This window comes from Marmota monax, unplaced genomic scaffold (assembly GCF_021218885.2).
Source record: "Marmota monax isolate L192 unplaced genomic scaffold, Marmota_monax_Labrador192_F-V1.1 WCK01_AAM20220418_F8-fsc00080, whole genome shotgun sequence".
Classification (NCBI taxonomy): Eukaryota; Metazoa; Chordata; class Mammalia; order Rodentia; family Sciuridae; genus Marmota; species Marmota monax.
Window position 1 is genome coordinate 266,603 of NW_026694750.1, and position 14,502 is coordinate 281,104.

The following is a 14,502-nucleotide window of genomic DNA, read 5'->3' on the forward strand; positions in this document are numbered from 1 at the left end:
TGCGAGGCAGAGCAGGCAGACAACGTGTGTGAAGGGGCGGAAGCAGGAAGGCGGGGTGAAATGTGTGTATGAGAAGCAGTTAGGGTGCAGGTCCCCTCTTGTACCCCACTCAGCCTGCTCCTTCTCAGCAGAAGCTCGGGGTCATCAAGTCCCACCCCACGTGAGGCCCCTGAGCCCCTCAGAGAGCTCTCAGTTGGCCTTTTAGTGTCTGAGATGGTCAGGGATCACCGAGCACCAGAGGACTCTCTATTCAGAGAGGAAAAAGACCAAAACCCAAGGTAGGAAGATGCTCAGATTAGCACCAGCAAACAGCTCTGTGCAGAGCCGGAGAGCAGCCAGCACGCACAGGAGCAGGGCTCGGAGGGAGCGGTTCTAGGAAGGTGACCCAGGGAGCCAAACGCACAGAGGAGCTGGTGGATTCTTAGCAATAGGCAGATGGAAAGAAAAGGAAAGAAGGAAAGAGGAGGTACTAACCCAGGCTGAAAGGTTGAGCACATGTGAATTTGAGGGTCAACTAGGAAACATGCAGAGGGAAAACCAAGGCAGTGGACGAGTCTGGGGGCGGGACAAGCAAAGAGCTGAATGAGGAACACAGACAGGGTCACCTGAGAGGCTGCGCTTGGAACGTTACCCACACGGGGGTCATGACGTGGGAGCTGGACTGACGAATACCAGAGGGCGATGCGGCCACACTGCAAGGTGGGAGAGGGAGCCAGGCCGCGCCTGTTGTAAAACCTGCAGCAAACTCCTCCCGAGTGAGGGCACAGCGGAGGCGCTGGGAGCGGCTGCCAGGTGGTGTCAGGGCCGGGACAGTGGGCGGCAGGCTGCAGGCCTAAGTATCCAGACATTCAGAAAGACTCTGACTTTTAAAAGTGTTAACATGTATTTACTTTGATACAACAGAACATAATTTGAAAAGATAAAGAAACATTTTGTTACAGCAAGATAATTCAGGTCAAAAATCATAGGTTTTAAAACACCATTCTTGTTAAATTATGTAGTAGGTAATATTTATTAAATGCATTTAAGGTATAAGAATAACTGAAGAAAATCAAATGATCATTAACTAATAAACAATTAGTAAAACTGAAGTTATTTATTTCAAAAGAAATGTGATGGGCCTGATAATCAAGAAGGAAAAAATAAAGAAAAACCTGCAACTACCCACTCCCCTGAACACACACCATCACAACATACGAAAGCAATTTTGTTGTCTTTAAGAACAAATAGTCAAATCACTAATAAAGGGTACTTCAAGAAAGTTATAGGAAACTTGCTTTAATGAATATATATATATATATATATATATATATATATATATATATATATATATATATATATATTCATTAAATACTGGTTTAAGAGTATTAGTACACAAACCAAACAGCATGGTGATTCTCAGGAACCTAGAAGATTTCTTCAAAGCACCTGGCTTCAATTAAATATTCTTGAGTACTTAACACTTATTGTATGCATGGAATATAGCAAGGGTTCAATATTTAATCAATTAATGCCTTTCTACTGTCAATTTGTTTATATTTACTAAGCAACTGTACCTGAAAAAAATCACAAGTTCAGAATTGGTTAACCGGAATTAATGGGACACCCAAACAGTTCAAATAAAAACATAAAAACTCTTTAAGGTTTGTGTCTTTCCACTAAGGATATAAAAGCAACATACATGTAGTAATTTGGTCTGCTCTGCCTTAGGAGGTGGGCAGGTGCCAGCTGTTACTACCCTTAATTGTGCTGCTGGGGTCAATCAGTGAAGTCTGCGGAATGGATGAGCCCTGCCCCGTCCACCTGCAGTACTCAGTGAGGCCACGGTGGACTCCAGCCAGATTCCTGGGATCCATACTCCTCCCAAGGAGAGGTGAGGTTCTGCTCTGACTCCCCTTTGAAGTTTTCTGCAGTCCCTGGGATTTTAAGATACAGCTTGGGTCACCCCTGCCATTATCGATGTTTGAAGTATGTTTGGGGACAATGCGCTGGGAGCTGTCTCTGGTGTTAACACAGAACAAGTGCCTCAGAAAGCTGCTCTCCACAGGAGCTCAAAGGGGTTTATCCAAATACCATGGGCTTGTCCTCTCCACCAGCCTCGCCAGGGGAGAAGGATGAGGCTTTGAGAAGTAAACTTTGAAACAGACACACCCTCTGGATTACCTGACAGAGTAGGGTCGGGCTAACAACTAAGTGGCCTTATGACAAGATGGACCTTGTTCTTGAAGTAATCTCAGCGCTTACCATGCTGCTGAGGTAGAATTTATTGGGATAGTAGGTGAAGGTGAAGGACTAAATTAGGTGAATTACTGTAAGAGGTCTTTCTGATGTGCGATAAAATCTTTCTCATTGTTACTTTACGAAACTCAGTAAAAGTCAGGAGCAACCAGGGGGCTGACAACTATTGGCAGAAAGCCCAAGTGCAGTATCACATTACGGTGGCTCCTTCGGCATAATCCAAATTAATCCACCATCACCAAGACGTGCTATTTACCAGCATCCTGATGGATCATCACCATACTTTCAAACAGAACAGCGCGTCAAGGGAATTAACCAGGTACAGGTGCGTGTGTCAGCCAGGAGCATGCCTGAAGTCACAGAAGGCGAGAGGCGGGCAGAGCTTTACATTTTTGCAAACCTCTGCCTCTTGCCTAGAGACCAGCTGTACTCCCTCATCTGCTGCTCCACTCAGTCCTGCAGTAGCACATACTGTGCAGGTTTGGGAAAACTCCACTCTACGCTCACCAGAGAACGTTGTTATAAAAACTGTTGTGTGTGTATGAACTCATATAGAAACGCATGAACATATAAAAATAGGTTTAATGTTATAGATCTGGGCTTCCACAGAGGTCCCTAGACCACATTTTTAGACTCTCTGTTCTTTTTTTTTTAAATATTTATTTTTTAGTTGTAGTTGGACACAATATCTTTATTTATTTATATGTAGTGCCAAGGATTGAACCCAGGGCCTCGCACATACTAGGCGAGTGCTCTGCCGCTGAGTTCCAGCCCCAGCCCTAGATCCTCTGTTCTAAAGGGCTCCATAAGTAAAAATTCTGTGCTAATTAGAAATCATTATGTATTAGTGTAAATCCACTAAGGATGTGGATTAGTAACACTACTAACCTGATGTGAATTATGGAAACAATACAATAAAACACTATTTCTTTGTCACAAGTACACTGTCACTATCTCACTTGTCACAAGTACATTGTGACAAAAATGTTTTACTAATTCAACCTTATTTTTCTCCCACTGGACAAATTGTGAGAGATTTAGCAAGAATCCTTCTTTGAGAATCCTAGATAAAGGTGAATTTTCACAACCACCCCCACCTTTCCTTCTCCCAAAGCTCACCAGCCTTTACTGTATACAACTAAGGCTTCAGGTCTCTGCTGATCCACAGCAGGGAGCCATCTCACAGCCCGAGGCTCTGGGGAGGGAGCAGGCGTTTCAACTCCAACCTGCATTATCTCCTTAGGAAGATGCCAATTTCATCCTGGGCAAAGAGGGACGATGCTATAAGGGGAACCCTGAGAGACAAGCAGCAGTCACCCAAACCTGAAAACAATCCAATCCAGAGCCTCTGCAAAGGAATTCCACACAGTAAACAGGCTCTTCATCCTTCTTTAATGCACAAAATACATTTTCTCCTCCAGAAGAACTATGTACCCTCTTCTGTCAGAAGTTCAAACCAAAATCTCAGCTGTGTATTTTATGTGTTCTTAGGACTAGATATCACCCTGCAGTTGAAAAACATGGATTCACTGAACATAGAAGGGACTACACATTTACAAGGGCTCGGCGATTTCATTTTTAAATGGCAAAAGCCATATCAGGGGCCGTCGCACTGTCCGGCTTTGTGCACGACCCTGCTGACCGAGACTCGGTGACTGGACTTTGAAGATGTACACGCTGAAGCTGAGGTGATTTTTTACTTTAGGGATCAGGATTATGCTGTTTCCATGAAGTCAGTCATCTCTGCATGCCAAAAATGGCAAAAATTAGACGCTCTCCTTTCTAGAAATGATTATAATGTACCATGACCAAAAAAGTGTTTTTTCCCCCTAACAGATAATCTTGCATAAAAATGAGTCATGGGATTTCAGAAATGGAAAGGCTTTTCTCAAATACGTGTGTGCACGAACATACACGCTTGGCTCCTTTCTTCCAGCAGCAGATCTGAGCTTGCCATAAGTTACGCTCTAATGAGGACGGCATTGTCTGGGGCCTCTGAGTGAAAGGGGGGTGCAGTATTTAGAGTTCAGCGAGAGGGAAGGAGTCTGTCTCAGAAAATAGGATTCTTCTGCTTGTGTTCCTATGAGAGGAGTTTTAACTTATAAGGCATGAAGGCTGTTTCTTAAAAATATCTTACCCTGCAATTTCATTAGCATGATTTCAGACCCCAGTGAGACAGCCACTGCTGGAACACAGCTCCTGATGTTGTTTCTTCTTCTGGGGTTGCTCAGGGAGACCGAGGGTGGGGAGATGACCCACCCACTGCCACACAGTCTCTGGAAAGACCTGGTCTGGTGAGCTCAGGAGGTGAAGAGACATGGCTCTCTCATACCACATGCAAAGCAGAGGACAGATGACATGGTCACCCCCAGTGAACAGCACAGGTGAGCTATGATAGTCCTTTCCTTCAAGTGGATGAAGCAATATTTTTTTTTTTTCATTTCATGGACATGACATTCTATGGAAATGGACATGCTGACACTCTAGCTTCCACAGGCAGATAGTCATAAGCCCCTACACAGATGTGCGCGAGATGAGAGGCAGTCTCAGGGTCACACACAGAACCAACCCCTAGCTTTTCACCCTTGTCAATCTGCAGAACTCATCTGTAAGTTCCTTATGGTTTGGATCTTTAATGTCCTCTGAAAAGCTTGCATGTTAGGCAATGCAGAAATGTCAGAGGTGAAATGATCAGATTATGAGAGCTATAGCCTTGTCAATGGATTAATCCAGTTGATGAGTAGTAACTTGAATGATATTGCTGAGTGGTAACTGTGGGCAGGTGGCACGTGACAGGAGGAAGCCAGTCACTGGGGACCCCTTGGGGATCTCGTCCCTGGCTCCTTCTCTCTCTGTGCTTTCCAGCTACCATGAGCTGAGCACCTTTCTTCCTTCCACCACAATGATCTGTCTCACCTCAGGCACAAAGCATGGTGCTGGCTGACCACGGACTGAACCTTTGAAACCACAAGCCCAAAACAAACTTCCTCCTCTAAGTTTTTCTCCTCAGGTTTCTGGTCACAGTGATGAAAAGATGACTAGCACAGAACTCTGTGCTCTAACTTCTTCAACAAGTGTCGGGGATAGCCAAAGGGTGACATGCTGCGCATTCCTGACAGGGTAATCTTACTGAGCAGCGATTGAAAATATTTTCTTACTCAAACATGGAATAAAACATAAAATTCCTTTATAGTTTTAAGGCAACAAGAACCTCCAAAGAAATGCTGGACTTGCTCTGTGCCCAGATACACTGGGTATGGCCTACTCTCCTCTGCCTCACAGGGAACACTGGTGGGCGGAGCTGAGCGTGCTGGTGCATCCTCCTGAACATGCGGACCTCCCCTGGGTGTTTACCTCTGGAGTTCCTCAGTGGCTCAATGCAAACTGCCCAACTAGCCTGAGGGCCAGTGGGAGCAAGTCCAAAGTTCCCTCGGCTGACTTTTTTCTGACCTGTCCAACTGTCCTCTTTCAGGTGCTAGTGACCACAAGAAGGTCTTAGCCCTCTTGTCCTGAGAGTCACTGGGAAGGTGCAGTCACTAACAAAAGGGCTTTTCCCTAAGAAAACCCATGTCAATTTCACACCCAAGAGGCCACTAATGGAAAGCATCATTAACGAATTTTGGGTGGTATCTTGGGAGTGTTTTTACTGAAAAAATCCAATATGCCCATCATAAATCTTTTCTGAGAAATCAACCCAGAGGTTACTCAAAAGCTTTCGAGCAACTGGAATTTACATCTACACACACAGTACAAGGGTCCTGGGATTCCAGAACACTATCAGTGCTGATGGCTATATTCTTAAACACTGATCTATCATTATCCTTCAAATTCCCCCTTTCTCCTTATCTAACTTAAATATGAGATAAGCTCAACACTCCTGGGCTTTGCTAAATTAGTTTAAATATTTCAAGTTCTGCCAGCTCCCATTTCTCCCTGCCTTTCTGAGTCTTGGCTCGAAAAGTGAAGAAATGTGACGGAGGAAACATCAGGGTCGGCTCCATAAATCTTAGTCCACCACTTTCCTAACCTGCCCTGCACCCCAAAGCCTGCAACACGGGGAGATATGAGCGTGCAGCAGGCGCCTCCTCCCAGGGCAGCGCTGCTTTCTGCTGTGCAGTAGACAGCACGGTGAGCTATGACAGTCCTTCCCTTCAAATGGATGAAGCAGTATTTTTTTTCATTTCATGGACATGACATTCCCTGGAGATGGACATGCTGACATTGCTACCAGCCGCTGCAGTCTCCTACCAAGCTCCTCTCCAACACCACCATCAGGTGCCACCACATTCACGCAGGGAACCGGGCACTTGCGTATCTGGGCACCCTGCTGGGCCTGGCCTGGCAGCAGGCCTCTTCACCTGGCATCAAGGACGCCACAGCATGGCTGTCTCTGTGCCATTCTCACCAGCTTTGCTTGGAACAGACAAATGTGGCCCGGTACACATGGACCAGAATATGCTACCTGAGCAGGCAGAGGAGAAAAGGGCCTTGGAAAGGGCCTCCTGTCTCAGTTCCAAGCCACACATACCTGTGCAGTTAACATACACAGTGGGGACAGTGGCCCATGATACCCACATGAGGCCAAAGGCCCCACTGTCCTCTGCCCTCCCCTTAACTTCCACCTGCCCTCCCAGGAACTGTGAAGCCGCGTGGAAACCTCGGGAGAGGTTGGGTGGTGCCCATACACTCTGACAGGGAGAGGAACTGGGAAATTCTTTAATCTCAAAGAACATGAGGAGGGGGTTCCTTATAAAGAAAACCATGTTCCAATAAACACAAAAAGGGGCCAGTGCTGCCTGTGAGGCCACTACACTCAGATGGATCCCTGGGAGGAGTTCCCCCAGCGTCATGGCTGACTTTCCCATCCTCTGCTGAAGATCTGGGCCACTTAAAGCACATATGCTAAGATCCAAGCCTTCACTCGGATGAGCTGGACAAAGAAGCAGAAAGTCTCTTCCCTCGGAGAGGGAAGAACTCCCGGACTCTCGGTTCTGTTCCTGGCGTGGTCCCTGGGCTCAGGTCAGCCCTCGGTCAGAATCTCACTTCTAATCCCTTCAAATCATTTGTTAGTCCCTGTTGTCCAAACAGTGTGTGTGTGTGTGTGTGTGTGTGTGTGTGTGTGTGAGACTCTGAGTAACACTTCTGGAGCCTGTTCAATCAAGCAGGAGGCTAGAGGGGATTAGACCTCACTTCCAGGAAGCCTGAAAAAGCTCCCTTGGGGAGAACCAGTGTGTCCTAGGAGAGGACAGCAACACAAATGGGAACATTCTCCACCTGCAGGGAGCCCTGGCTCCTTTAATACAATCTGAAAAGAATATTTTCCACATGAAAATAATTCTGGTTGGGCTTCAAACTCCTGAGAGGTACAACAAATAGACAGGTATATTTATCTCCAATTTATACATGAAAAAATTAAGGCTTAGTGAGGCCAAGAGATGTGACCAAGGGCCCAGATCTAATAAGCAAGGGGCTTGGGACTCTGACGCATTGTTTTCAGGTCAAATTCTCTCTCTCTCTCTCTAACACATGGCTCCTCATCAATAACCTGGACCTGGACAAATGGACTGAGGAACCTGGTGAAAGGGCTGTTGCTCATCTCTTCAGAAGAATCTGGAATGCTTTCTTGGGGCAATAAAGGACACTGTGAGCCACTTAGACCCCATTAGCATGGGTGGCATGTGCCCCACCCCGTCCAGCAATGTGCACCATGGTTTTCCCACTCACTGACACCTGCAGGAGTTGAGAGGACAGGTGGGGCCTGGGTCTCAATCTGGCTCTTCCGCCTCCAGCTATGTGGCTGTGGATAGGCCTCGGTCCCCCTGGAGTGTCTTGTTCTCATTTATAAGTGAAGAACAGAGACTGGCCGTGGCAAGGACTGGCGCTTGGTCAGCGAGAAGTTCCTTCTTTTGGTGCCCACATGGTTCCCTTGTACCTGGGATGTCATTTCCTCTCTTACCTGGTCACCCCCCTTAGACCAACCCCCAGGAAGGCTCCCCTGCCTGTGGGTCAGTCACCCTCTTCCTCCCTTGCACTTTCTCTAGTCAGCCGTCTCTCTCTACCCTCTAATCATAGGTGTCATTTATCACAACTTTGGCAAATAATTATTTATACAGCTTTTTATGTAGGCTGCTCTGACTGAGCACAAGCTCTCTGAGGCTGGGGACGGTCTTGTTTCCTGCTATATTCCCAGTCCAGAGTTCATGGGAGATTTTCAATCAATATTTACTGCCTGGAAATGTCAAAAGACAGATATTCACTGGCTGGCACTAAGTCAGACCTTCTGTGGCAATGCTGGATGACTGGTACAGATGACAAGAACACCTTTTTTTCTGCAGTAGCCATGGCTACATCACTTGTGCCCCTAAAAAGAGTACAATAGCTCATGGAGACAGCCAAACTAACAACGAACAAAATCCAAGTGCACTGACCTCAACAGGACAAAAGAAATCTATTAAAATTTTAACACATGTACTCCAGATCTTTTCTGAACAAATAAGTCATTCCTTTGACTGCTGGGATTTTAAGAACAAGATGGTTCTCTGGGAATTCTTCAGTTTTGTTTATACTTCCTTAGGTCTCGTTGTCTTAACAAAATTTTGGAGGTAGATTCTTGGGCTTTGAGAAGAAACAAAAAACTAACTGAAGATAATTTTGAAGGCTCCACCCTTCCACAAGTACATAAATGCCTCAAAATACTCTCAAGGATTGTTTTAGCTTTGTATCTGAGAATAGAATGTAACTTAACTAAAGCAAACTCAACAGACCCCTTTTGAAAAGGCAGCTGCTGGGCTGTGGATGTAGCTCGGTGATAGAGCCCTTGTCTAGCACATGTGAGGTGCTGGGTTCGATCCTCAGCACCATATAAAAATAAATAAATAAAATAAAGTTACTGAGCCCATTCATAACTAAAAAAAAGGAAGGAAAGAAAAAATGTTGTTGACCTTAAAAATAGTAACAATCAATCAATAAAAGGCAGCTGCTTCCAGACAGAAGACCTTCTGGCAGGACATGTTGCACGGTCCCTGCCTATAGGGTCAAACAACTTGCCCACTGCAGCAATGTGTCACTGGTAAGGACTGTTGGTGGCAGACAAATGGATTCATTTTAATTTGGGACAACTTCACCTCAAATCCTACTTAAGGGAGAGACAGGGTGTGGACAGGGCCCAGGCCCGGGTGTTCTCAAGAGAGCACACTAACTCACTCGGGAACATCCATTATCCAGGCAGCAACAAAATTCTTCTGGGCTTAAGCTGAGTCCAGCTTGGCTGGGAATGATGACACTATACCCTCGTTGATAAGGATTCCCAATTAGTCACTCTGGCAAGAGAAGCTAAAACAGGCCACTGAAACGAAGAGCTAGTTAAGTGACTGGGTTCTGGGGGCTGTGGAGCCACACAGGCCAGCTCTGATTTCCAGGCTCGGCTGTATCGGGACAAGACAGCTTCCCACAGCAGAACTGCCAACTTGCTGGGGGTGGGGAAGGCTGGCTGGGATCAGCTCTGTTTTTTGAAGGAGTCTGGGAGACTGGCTAGTGCTTTCAAGTGAAAGGAAAACTAAGGAAGAGCAATCCATGTAGTCAGCAGCAACTTGATGGATGCTGGAACTAGGCCGTGGGCAGGGGGCAAGGATCCACCAGCCTATGACCTTAGGGTTTTCTTCATGGGCACATGGGGGTCCATTTAGCTTGGTGACTGGGGAAGTCTGTAATGATATAATCCTATTTCTGATTGTCTAATGAAGAATCCAACACAGGATAACACATGCCTACCTACCTACCTATCTCTGGAAAAAATCCATGCCAAATTTTTGGGCCCCTTTTCATGTATTTGTATTAGGAAGGTCAGAAATTTCAGTTACAAGTATTCAAATTAAAACCATACAACAAAGGCAGAAGTGTGTGATCACATGTTCGTGTGGATCAGGAGACGCAGCAAACCGGGACTGGAAATCGCACATCCCCTTCCCCGTGACCACTGACCTGGGGCCACTGAGTGTGGCTGTGTCTCTCACCGCCTGGGCTGTTTCAGATGCAAAATCCAGGGCGCCTGCCACTGGCTTGGTCACAGTGCCAACAAGCCCTTTCCCGAGGCCAGAAATGAAACCGCTGACGCCCCCTTCTGTTTTCACACCTTCCACCGTGGAGGTTATGACACTGGTCAGGCCTCCAATGATACCTAGCAAAAGAGACAAGGGCTACTGTAACCTGGCCAAGGACAACAGCAACAGCATTTAAAGCTAAACTCCTCAGTTCCTTGCACTGGGAATGATACTCTAAGGGCATTCTGTTAATCTCTGTGTCAGACAGGCCAGAGACAGGGAGCCCAGTGGATCCGCCCCTTAGGTCCAGTGTTAGAGGGCACACATTACGTGCTGGTCAGAAGTAAAGTGTATTTCAGTTTTAAGAATTCAAAAAAAAAAAGCTGGGAGGTTAACAGTGGCCACTTTTCAATCCTGGAGCTTGCACAGCACAGAGGCAATTCTGAGAAGATGTAGAGTAGGACTGAATCCTTGGGAGACTAGAAATGGTGTCCTTGGGGAAAGGTTGAAGAAGTTGGGATCCCATGAAATGTAAGGCAGAGGGACAGCAAAAGACACATGTTCTGTTTTCCAAGAATACTCCATGACCAGCAAATACCATCAAATGTTTGCAATGGGGTAAAAGCTACTCCATACTTTGTTGAGATCAGACATAGGCAGTTGTAGTAAATGATGAAGCCTTCATGAGGGGCGCCCCCAAAAGCTGCCAAATCTAGCCAGAACTCTCCCAGTGGTTGCTTCAAAAGACCAACCTAGGTCAAAAAGACATTGCAAATAATTTGCAAGTTGACAGCAATGACTGAAACAGCCTCAGAAGGGACCAGAAACTGGCAAAGGCTGCAGAGGTCACAGGCACTGCAGGGAAGACAGGCGGTGTGCGGGGAGCATTTCTAGGACTTGTGCCAGGGACACTCACAGGATGTTTACCCTCTGACAAGCGGGGGTGTGAGGGTGCTCTCTGGACTCTTCAGCTCTAGTGAGACAGATTGGTACAGGAAACTCCTTGGGTGAGAAAGCACTAACATTCACAGTGTTTCTTCTGGATCTGGGTCCATTGCTCTAGGGAGGCAGTAGCCCCTTCCCAACCTTTTGAGCAAAGTTCTTGGCAGAGAGCATGCAGTGCAGGTGTTCAGACCAGGCCCGTACGACAAATACCAACAAACCAGGGGCACGCACACCTCCCAGTTTTACATGAGGGAGGCTGAGTAGCTCTGGTTCTTGTTATCTTTGAAAGCTCTTTTCTTCCTGAAGGAAGAATCTCATTGAAGGCCACTGTTGTTACATAACTCAAAACTCAAAGGGTCCCTTTTGGATGAGGCCTCAGGTTCCAGCCCTAGGCTGGCCTAAGTGGCTCGTGGAGAGGCTGTGGATATCATCTGTATAATCCTGGTTGGAGGTGATTTTGTGACCTTAAGCAAATCACTTATGTTCTCAGCACAGAAATGTATTCATCTAAAAAGTGAGGGCACACATGCCATCCCCATCCAGCAAAGATGTTGCAAAGATAATGGCAATCAGACACAGTGAATTTTATATTTTTTAAAATAGCCCTCAATTGTCACTGTACGGACATTACAGTTAATATAGAATGACTAAATCTTAACCGTAAATGATTACTCAAAATCAACTTTAGTCTGTAAACAGATCAATTTCTGCCAAATTGTACTTCTGTCCTGAAGCCTCCCTGGGAGCTGCTCTCTTTACAGCCGAGCAATCTCAGCAAGACCAAAGGCATTTTGACCCAAAGCTCGCCAATGGGAAAGCTGATGAATAAACTCTGCAATAAACACGATGTCCTGAGCATAAACAGAACACAACTTTTATTATCTATATTCCCTCTTCTTTCTCCAAATGCAGACAGGCATGACTGATCTCAGTCTTGATGCAACTTTGATAGTTTGAGGTGATGCCTGAGGATCTGTGTGGACAGTTCAATCACCACCATGACTGAGCAGGAGCTGTGTGAGCCTCAGGCGAGGCGGGCTCAGCTCTCAGTGCTCACTGCCCAGCAGAGCGTGCCACACACACAGCTGGCCACACACCTACCTGACCCACACTGCCAATGTGCAGCCTCACGGTTCTCACTGGGGAGGGGAGTGGGGAAATGTCACCTGCGTCGGACTCACAGGGTGAGGACGATTTTCACAGGCAAGGAAGTGTGGGCAGCAGGACTGAGCGAGCAAGGACCTGGATCACATCTGGGGAGCCACGCTTAGCTGTGTGTGACTAGGACAGTGGTGGAGAAAAATGCAACAAAAGGCAAACTAGCTGGACGGAAGTTGGAATCAGAGCATTAAAATCTGGAATTCAGCCAGGCACGGAGACACACGCCTGTAATCTCAGCAGCTTAGGAGGTTGAGGCAGGCGGATCATTAGTTCAAAGCCAGCCTCAGCAACAGCGAGGGGCCAAGCAACTAAGTGAGACCCTGTCTCTAAATAAAACACAAAATAGGGCTGGGATGTGGCTCTGTGGTCAAGTGCCCTGGGTTCAATCCTCGGTACCACCCACCAAAAAAAAAAGCTGGAATTCAAATTCAGAGAGACAACTTTATGCCATCACCTACATCCTGTGGACAGTGACTCTGTGGTCCTGTGAACGTGCTTCCACGTGGGCCACACACTGGGCAGTCAACTTCGCTTTCACTGTCAGTGGGCTAAAGGCAGTCCCGCGTGGCCATTCTGGATTCTAAGGGGTGTGGGAGAGCATGCCCGATGACACCTCAGGAACAGAAAAGTGCATAGTGCCCTGGAGACGAACAGCACGTCTCACCAGCTGCCACATTTCCACTACGAGGTGGCCTTCAGGCATACAACAGGACCAAGCCAGCGGTGCCAGGACTTCTGCCACCTCAGCTTTCTTTTCTCTCTAAGCATTTGGCAGTGCAAGGGCACTTGTGAGGGAGGGACAGTGGCAGGTGACTTACCATGAGCCAGGCCGTGGATGCCGGCGACCAGGTGCTCCCCACTTGTGGCGGCGTGGTACCGGATGTACTCCCTCTCTGACTGATGCCGATTGTCCATCGTCTTTCCCAAGCCGTCTGATAATGTCCCTGCAAACTGGAATGGATTAGAAACAAGAAGAGTTTTAAAGTCTTGGAATTACTTTTATTATTTTAAATAAATACCTTCCCTTGCTCCTAGTTAGGATTTAGTAAATGCTAATTACAGAGAGGAATTAATTGCTGAATTAGGAATTCCTGTCTGCCCTGGCAGAGTGGTTCTCAAACGCTGGACAGATACAAGCTGAGGGTGGCTCACACTGGGGGAAACAAGGTTGCAAAGCCATTATTGAAAGGCCTGATGACATCTACTCTCCGCAGCAAAGATGGAGCGTCTCTAATCCAAACATTTGAAATCCAAAATGTTCTAAAACATGAAACCTGAACCCTGCTGAGGTAGCACTCCACATCTGACGACATGTTGAGGGTGGAGTCAGAACACAGGTGCTCCAAAAACACTGTACAGTTACCTTCTGGTGATGTGCATAAGGGGTACATGAAACATAAATGGATTTCATGGTTAGACTTGGGTCCCATCCCCAGGATCTTATTCACATGCAAATACTCCAAATCCAAATCTGGAAAAAACCCAAATCAAAAGACTTCTGGGGTTGTAGCTCAGTGGTGAAGCGCTTGCCTAGAATGTGTGAGGCACAGGGTTCTATCATCAGCACCACATAAAATAAATAACTAAATAAAATAAAGGTACCGTATTTTTTTAAAAATATTTATTTATTTAGTTGTAGTTGGACACAATATCTTTATTTTATTTATTTTTATGTGATGCTGAGGATCGAACCCAGGGCCTTGCACGTGCTAGGTGAGTGCTCTACCGCTGACCTACGATCCCAGCCCAAAGGTACTGTATTGTGTCTATCAACAACTTTAAAAAAAGGGGGCTGGGATTGTGGCTCAGCAGTAGAGCGCTCGCCTAGCACACGCGGGGCCCTGGGTTCGATCCTCAGCACCACATAAAAATAAATAAATAAAACAGGGTATTGTGTCTGACCACAATTAAAAAAATAAATATTAAAAAAAAAAGACTTTTGGTCCCAAGCAATTTATATAAGGAATAGCCAATCTGTGCTACCACAAATTTACTGGGGGAAAACATACGATGGTATAACAAAATGACCTGCAGGGAGAAGAGTAAGAATTGGGATCTTACCACAATGAGACACAAGCCCTTTACTTTAACAACTGATTGGAATCAAAACAGGAAATAT

At 46.3% G+C, this 14,502-nt stretch overlaps 1 protein-coding gene across 9 annotated transcripts in view; it reads right to left on the minus strand.

Annotated features, from left to right (window-relative positions):
- Positions 1 to 14,502, minus strand: part of Vps13d (vacuolar protein sorting 13 homolog D) — a 243,360-nt gene that overhangs the window by 34,049 nt on the left and 194,809 nt on the right. For all 9 annotated transcript variants that reach the window (XM_058572649.1, XM_058572650.1, XM_046424684.2 and 6 more), the window contains 2 exons: positions 13,202 to 13,334; positions 10,219 to 10,414 (listed from right to left, as the gene is read on the minus strand). In XM_058572649.1, the coding sequence (XP_058428632.1) occupies positions 10,219 to 10,414; positions 13,202 to 13,334 (329 nt within the window). The remainder of the gene's footprint in view (positions 1 to 10,218; positions 10,415 to 13,201; positions 13,335 to 14,502) is intronic.